We start from the raw sequence: 7,931 nt of genomic DNA, 5'->3' as shown, positions 1-7,931 counted from the left end.
CATAGTTAGTAATTACCCATAAAGAGAGAGAGAGAGAGAGAGAGAGAGAGAGAGAGAGAGAGAGAGAGAGAGAGAGAGAGAGAGAGAGAGAGAGAGAGGGGAGATGGTGTGGGTTGCGGAAATGGGAAGGGGAGGGATGTGGATTAATTGCTGAATTTACCCTCATTTTGTGACAGAAAAAGTTACAGACTTCACAAGGGACCAATGGTGCAACACGATACATAATTGAGAGACCTCTACAACTATTTTTAGAATTGAGTGACCAAAATATAACTGCGCGTATAATTCAAGGACCATTCTCACAATTAAGCCTAACAGAAAATATTCTCAATCCTTCCCCATCCTGAAATCCAATTCAACATGTGAATTTAAGTTTCGTAGACAATAAGGGGAAATGAACCACAGAAGGCACATACAACACAGAGTACATAAAAAAAGCTCAGACCAATGACGCAGACATGCACACATGGTGGCATGGTACTATGAAAGAATGCGACATAGGAGACTGGTAAAATAGAACACAAACTTTCATTTAAATGGTAAAAAACGTTTCAATTAACTTTGGCAACAATAACAAGGGAAGTTTAGTCTTTGGGGGCATACCACGATCATGAAACAAATAACTTTTTTTACCTAGAGATTTTCAAAATCAACATTGGCTTTTGAAAGGCAATGGAACTTGGGCATTACATATTAAAGTTTTGAAGATGCAGAAACCAAATGCTACCTTGCAAAATAGGAAAACCCCGATAAAAAATGCAGAACCAGAAACTACTTCAACAAGTATGACTTATACTTCCTTTAAGATATTGGTAGGCAGGCAAAAGGTAATCTGACCAAACATACTTAACAATTTACTGTGATTTTGCAGGAAGATATGGAAACATTATAGACATCAGAACAGAAATAAGGAGTTCAAAAGGGTTGAGAGAAGACTCAGATAAACAGGGTTGGGGTAGACACTAAATGAGCAATGAGACTAGGCAAAACAAGCATCATTCCCACAATAGTATTTGGAAATGATTACAAATTTTATTGATACACAGGATTAGCTAACACTAATTCCAACAGAAATTACTTTTCTAATTGCAATTGTGACCGAAAAAGGGGCATAGAAATGGCAGTATATATCTTGTGCTTCAATGCAACTGCATCAGCAGCAAATAAGTTTACCAGCAGAAGCAACTAAAAACTCAATTTGATGGTCAATATAACAAACATAGAACTGAACCGAACAAAAGACAATATTCTAGGAAACAAGTTTCAATACAAAATGAATTAATCACAGACGTACAACTAATATAAAATATGTTCAAGTTCTAAGCTGTATGACCAGAGAACAGACTGAAATTTCACCCAGTAATTGGAGAACCACTTCGAAAGGCACAGTGGAATGGAGAACCCACATCAAATTGGGAATCTCGAGAGTTGAAGGAAATCAACACAAGTGAAGTTTGTTAAGCAAACAATTCCATCCGGAAATTGTGTCAATAGAAACAATCAGAAACCCATTCCACCAACTAGATAAGAACGATCGAGTTCATCCATACATCAAATAGCATATAAAATCACAGGAAAATAAATATAACAAAATTATAAATAATAATAGCTAACCATTTAACTCCAAAATTGAAATTAAAATTCTAAGTACCATATCAAAATACATAAAGCATAAACCATAAGAACACGGTTCCAAATCCTAAAGCAGAATTATTTAAAATTAACCAACTGTTCAGCACCCTAACATAGTGATATTAAAAACGAACCCAAAACGGTGCGTTTAACTCAGTCGCCGCCAGCCTTCTGATAGACATAGGTGAGGCCGCACTTACCACAGTAGTGCCTGTCGAAATGGTTGGCCATGAAAGTCCCGGCGCCGCACTCAGCATTGGGGCACTCCTTCCTGAGCCTCTGGACCTTTCCAGAATCGTCGACCTTATAGAACTGGAGGACGGCGAGCTTGACCTTCTTCTTCTTGTGCTTGATCTTCTTGGGCTTGGTGTAGGTCTTCTTCTTACGCTTCTTGGCTCCACCACGGAGACGAAGCACCAGGTGCAGAGTCGATTCCTTCTGGATGTTGTAGTCAGCTAGGGTTCGGCCGTCCTCGAGCTGCTTCCCTGCGAAGATGAGACGTTGCTGGTCTGGGGGGATGCCCTCCTTGTCTTGGATCTTGGCTTTCACATTGTCGATGGTGTCGGAAGACTCAACCTCTAGGGTTATAGTCTTCCCCGTTAGGGTTTTGACGAAGATCTGCATCTTTTCTCCGCAGACAGAGAGAGGGAGATTCGGCTAGGGTTTCAACTCTCAGCTCTCTCTCAAATGTGCGCTTAAGAGATGGGAGGGGATTAGGGTTTTGAGGACCCTGTGGTCTGGACAGGAAATGACTTTTATGTCCCTGACGAAGGAGGTTTTTAGTGACGTGGCGTGTTTTCCATGGGCTGCTACTTCACAAAATGGGCTTGGCCCATCACTGTCTAATCAAACGACGTGCCGTTGATGTTATATCATTCCAGCATCTGCCTAACACTGTCTCTAGGTGGAAGAGGCAGTTTCAAACACACGACTAGGGTGTCCCCAAACTGCAGGGCTGGAAGCGGAGAGGAGTGAAAAACAGAGCAAACAATGGAGACTAGATGCAAATTTTGGCTTCCTAAAAAGAAGAGATTTTGTGCAAATATCCCCCTCAACGAATCTTTGTAAGCTCAGCATCTTTCTCTCTACTCTGTTCCTTTTGGTTTAGTTTGCTTTCTGATTTTTCAAAGTTTGTTCAAACAAAAACATCAAATTATGGTAGATTCTGTGGCAACCACACACCCAGGTCCGATAGCCAGTGGATTCCATGCCCAATAGACCCTTCTCAGTAAGCTCCTTCTTTCTCTTCTTTTCTGTCTGACTGGAAGTTAGAATCTTTCACTAAGCATGGTCTCTGCATTCAATTGTTTAACTTTTTTTTTTCTTTCCATTGTTTATGTGATTCAATAGCTCTGTACTTAAAGAGAATCTTGAAGGACATGTTAGAAGATGCCCATTACTTAAACAAGTGCAGTATTTGACTCTCCAACCCTTTTACCAAAAAGGTATCAATGCTGGCAAAGAAGAGGACCAAGAAGAATTAGAAACATTCAGACCCAAAGGAGCCGATGGTTTGGAATCTTCTAATGATCCCGCGTTGGGGTCTTTGGATAACATTCTTTCAGAAATGAAGAGGAATGCTGTTTATAGTATGACTGTACTTGATTTTTATAAATTAATTGAGAAAATTGAGCATGTTCATGAATCTATATGCAAGGATATTCAGGACTCATATAAGGTACCGGAAGCTTGTGGAATATGGATTAAACGGGAGGTTGACAGGTATATATTAGCTGGAATGTTCATTTCATTCTTGATGTGGGGTTGTTTGATTATGTAAGATAAAGTCGTTGTTTGCAGAAAATTGCCATTTCAAGAGAAACATGTTATGCAGCAGGTGTCCATTCTTGGGAACTTGGAAGGTCTTGGTGTATTGAAGAGTTCTCTAGGTAAGGAGAGGGCGGATTATGATGATGGCACTGGTATCCCTGCGGTGGTTGAGTTTGGAGCCGGGAGGGGATACTTGACACAGATGCTGGCAGATTGTTATGGGATAAAAAAGGTGTTTCTGGTTGAAAGAAAATCATACAAGTTAAAGGTTAGTTTGGTTCAATGCATCTTTTCCTAAGGCTAGATTGCTTGACTTTCATACAATCAAATTTGAAGATGTTCGTTTCCTTGGACCTAGATTGGCTAATAGTTCACTCATTCTGTATGTCATGTGATGCTATTTCTAGGCTGATCGATCCTTGCGACAGAAAGAGAGCTTGATTTTGCAACGTTTGAGAATTGACAGTAAGGTTTTTTTTTCTTTTCCATTTTTGCTGGTAAGAAAAGAGTTTGTGTAGTTTCATTATCTCTACTACCTTGTAAAGAAAGTGCATGAGTTTTCTCCTGTAACTTTTAGCCAACTCTTTGTCTCTTCGTCCAAGCAAATAGGCAGATATCAGTTGTGCACACTATTCTTTTAATTTCATAAAATTACATGCACATATGGTTATGGCTAATTATATGGGAAGATGCTGCCAAAACCGTTTGTCGGTCTCAAACACTATATTTGTGTCCATGGACAGAAATTATAGATTTTTTTATATAATAAAAAGAAAAAAATATATCATACATAAGATGGCGGATACCTTGTGATATTACAATGTTTAATTTGCAGTTGAGGATTTAAACTTGAATGCCGTTGAGTCATTGCGGGAAGATCCTTACCTGGCTATTGGAAAACATCTTTGTGGGCCTGCAACAGGTGATCATATGTTTTCGTAAACATACCCTAAAATAACAGAGAACAAATAACTGTTGCTTGTGAGAATTTCTGTTTCACTGAATCACCTAACTTAATTATAACTTATATATTCCGTACATTTTATACATTTTGTTCTTTATGCAGATCTGACTTTGAGATGCTGCCTTGGTGAACACAGTAATCAAAGTAATGCTGAATTGAACAGTGTTAACCCAAACCTGAGAGGTCTGGCTATAGCAACGTGTTGCCATCATCTCTGCCAGTGGAAGCACTACATAAGTAATCAATTTATCTCACCATACAGTTTATGAATTAGTAGTTGAAGTAATGTGTCATTTAAGTTGTGTGCATTTATCTTTTCATAGTTGAATGGGTGAAGAAAATTTGGCTTCCTTGCAGATAAAAAATATCTATTAGAGTTGGGCATCACAAAAGAGGAATTTCATGCAATTACTTGGTTTACTAGTTGGGCTGTAGATGCTGATCACGGTGCCGATCTCCCAGATGTTACTGATTGCAAATTGCATCTTGAATCTATGTAAGTAATCATGTTGAACTTTTGTTAATCAGAATGCCTACTTCTAACATTTCTATCTTTTCAATCTACAGTTAATAGCCAAACCACTAGATGGCTTTCCCTTTTCTTTCTTTTTTTCTTTTTCTTTTTGATGATGGTTGCTTACCATGTTGTTGTGACAGTGAAAAGAAGCAATGCGGTGAGGATTATGGAGTTGAAGAGATTGTGAGAAATATGAAGGCAGTTGAAAGGGCTGTGTTAGGGTTTATGTGCAAGAAGATTATAGACATGGGTAGGTTGATGTGGATGAAGGAACATGGCTTAGACGCACGGTTTGTCAAATACGTCCCATCCAGCGTTTCTCCTGAAAACCATCTATTGATTGGTAGATGCCCCAATCATTTGTGAGATGCCATCTCCGTTTTTACTTTAATTCAGATTGTTTGTAATGTAAAATTTTGTGAAAGCGTCTTCTTGAACTATTGCATTGACAAATTCTTCTTTCTCTTGCTTTTGGAGGAGTATTAACCTTTGACAAATTCTCGCATGCAAAAAACCAAACCCCTCCACTCGACATAATGAAGTCCTTCTGCGTTTGTTTTCTTTGTCTGGTAATGTCAAAAAAACGTCAGCTCCTACGCAGAAAATCTCAAACATATCCACTTCCACCACCGCCACCCCCACTACTGTCTTTCTATCCACGAAATCAATCCACCTTAAAGCCATCACCTTCATCTTCAAGTTTTTCGCAACTCTCACCAATCACAATGAACCACCCCAAAGGCACTGTCGTCTTCTCCACTGTTGGCAGGCCCCACTACGGCTTCGACCTTTTCTCACTGCCCCTCCACTTCTCCTCCAATAATCTCGCCCTAGAGCACCGCCTCTCCGACGGTATTTCCGTCAACTTCAACGCCCAATTTGCCAACGACGATCCCCACTCCGTCGTCTTCATCTCCGAGAGAACAGGGTTGCCCGCCATTTACTTAACCCGACCCGGACTCCCCACCCCCAAACTCTTACACTCCGAACCCGGAAGCCTCTTCCACGACCGCCCCATCCTCAAAAACGACATCCTCTACTTCATCTCAGCTCACCAACACCCCAATCGACCCTTCAAGTCCTGGTCTGCTCTCTACTCCACTACCACCACACTCCTCCTCGATGAAGATCAAAACCAAAACCCCAAAACCACCCGATTGACTCCTTCTGACTCCGTCGATTACAGTCCCGCCATTTCTCAATCCGGCCAATTCATCGCCGTTGCGTCCTACGGCTCTCGTCCCTGGGACGGTGAGTTTCACCACCTCAATACCGATATTGTCGTCTTCCGAGCATTGCAGCCCAGCAAGCGTGTACTCGTCTGTGAGCGAGGTGGCTGGCCCACCTGGTCCGGCGATGCCGTCATCTATTTTCACCGCCAAGATGACGACGGCTGGTGGAGCATTTTCCGGGTCGATTTCTCCCAAGATCTCGAGTCTTCTTCCCGGTACCCGATCACTCCCACTCGGGTCACTCCCTCCGGGCTCCACTGCTTCACTCCGGCCGCTCTCCACGACGGCAAGCAAATCGCCGTCGCCACTCGTCGGACCGAAAAGAATTTCCGGCACATTGAGCTCTTCGACGTCGAATCAAAGACTTTTCGTCAGGTGACCGAGAACCTGAACCCGAACTTCCACCATTACAACCCGTTTGTTTCTACCAATTCCCAGTTTCTCGGGTACCACCGATTCCGCGGTGAGTCAACCCAGTGGGGGGAGACGACGATTCCTTATCTCGAGCCAGTTTCGTCTCCGATCAAACAACTCCAGATGCTGAGGATTCACGGTTCGTTCCCAACCTTCTCTCCGAAGGGCGATCTCATCGCGTTTAATCATGATTTCAATGCCGACGCCGGCATCAAGATCGTCAAATCCGACGGCTCAAAGCGTTGGAATTTGATCAAGGACCGTGCAGCGTTCTACAACGCCTGGAGCCCCACAGAGAAACACGTCATTTTTACCTCGCTGGGCCCAATCTTCCAGTCGGCAAAAACAACGGTCCAGATTGCACGAGTTGAATTTAACCCGTCTGATCTGGACGGTGATAAAGAGGAGATCCCATGCAATGTCAAGATATTGACTAAAGAGGACACAGGGAACAACGCCTTCCCTTCGTGCTCCCCAGACGGCAAGTCGTTGGTATTCCGCTCCGGTCGGACGGGCCACAAGAACCTCTACATTATTGACGCCGTTAACGGCGAGTTTAATGGTGATGCTCGTCGGTTAACGGAGGGCCAGTGCATTGATACAATGCCCAGCTGGTCACCGAAAGGAGACCTCATTGCTTTCTCATCGAACAGACACAACCCGGATGATGTTGCGGTGTTCGGCATTTACGTCATCAAACCGGACGGTTCGGGTTTGAGGAGGGTCCACGCCGCCGGAGATGACGTGGAGAGGGAGAGGATCAACCACGTGTGCTTTAGTAAGGATGGGGAGTGGCTGTTGTTCACTGCGAATTTGGGAGGCGTGACGGCCGAGCCGGTGTCGCTGCCGAATCAGTTTCAGCCGTACGGGGACTTGTACGTGGTGAGATTGGACGGGAGTGGGCTGAGGAGGCTGACGTGGAATGGATACGAGAATGGGACGCCAGCGTGGCTTGAGGGTGATGAGGTGGTGGACATGGGGCGTTTGCGTTTGGAAAATGAAGTTGGAGGAGATAAGCTCAAGGGTCGGTTTGAAGAACCTCTTTGGATCTCTTGCGACTTCTAGAACTTAGTTTTTTTGAATAAATAGTTTGTCGTTTGGAGTTGGTGGTCAAAATAGAAACGTAAGGCATATTATCTCTCAAAACTGAATAAATCGTTTTGAATAAATAGTTTGTAGTTTGTTCGTTTGGTAAATTTTTTTATTAAAAGTGTTATAGGTATTGATTTCCGTATAATTATTAAACTCAACATCTCTTCAAAACTGATTCATGCATAATCAGAAAATAAAAACATCTCGTTAGTTACCTTCTCTTATAGTTTTTTCTCATAATAATTTTTAATAATAAGTTATTTTCTCATAAATTATCAAACGAGCACTAAATTTTGAGAAGTTATTTTAT

General features: G+C 42.3%; 3 protein-coding genes across 3 annotated transcripts; 2 read left to right on the top strand and 1 right to left on the bottom strand.

Moving 5' to 3' along the window:
- Nucleotides 1,583–2,383, bottom strand: LOC18788077 (ubiquitin-40S ribosomal protein S27a). Its single transcript, XM_020559001.1, has one exon. The coding sequence runs from the start codon at nucleotides 2,254–2,256 to the stop codon at nucleotides 1,786–1,788; it is 471 nt and encodes a 156-aa protein (XP_020414590.1). The 5' UTR covers nucleotides 2,257–2,383; the 3' UTR covers nucleotides 1,583–1,785.
- Nucleotides 2,495–7,698, top strand: LOC18788080 (tRNA:m(4)X modification enzyme TRM13 homolog). Its single transcript, XM_007221483.2, has 9 exons — nucleotides 2,495–2,696; nucleotides 2,795–2,860; nucleotides 2,983–3,354; nucleotides 3,433–3,670; nucleotides 3,810–3,867; nucleotides 4,238–4,324; nucleotides 4,469–4,603; nucleotides 4,724–4,862; nucleotides 5,024–7,698. Exons 1-9 carry the CDS (start codon nucleotides 2,623–2,625, stop codon nucleotides 5,247–5,249), a joined length of 1,395 nt encoding a protein of 464 aa, XP_007221545.1. The 5' UTR covers nucleotides 2,495–2,622; the 3' UTR covers nucleotides 5,250–7,698.
- On the top strand, nucleotides 5,394–7,824 carry LOC18788042. The gene has a single exon (XM_007221486.2). The coding sequence runs from the start codon at nucleotides 5,420–5,422 to the stop codon at nucleotides 7,592–7,594; it is 2,175 nt and encodes a 724-aa protein (XP_007221548.2). The 5' UTR covers nucleotides 5,394–5,419; the 3' UTR covers nucleotides 7,595–7,824.

This window comes from Prunus persica, chromosome G3 (genome assembly GCF_000346465.2).
Source record: "Prunus persica cultivar Lovell chromosome G3, Prunus_persica_NCBIv2, whole genome shotgun sequence".
Lineage (NCBI taxonomy): Eukaryota > Viridiplantae > Streptophyta > Magnoliopsida > Rosales > Rosaceae > Prunus > Prunus persica.
This window is presented reverse-complemented; position numbering and strand designations above follow the sequence as displayed.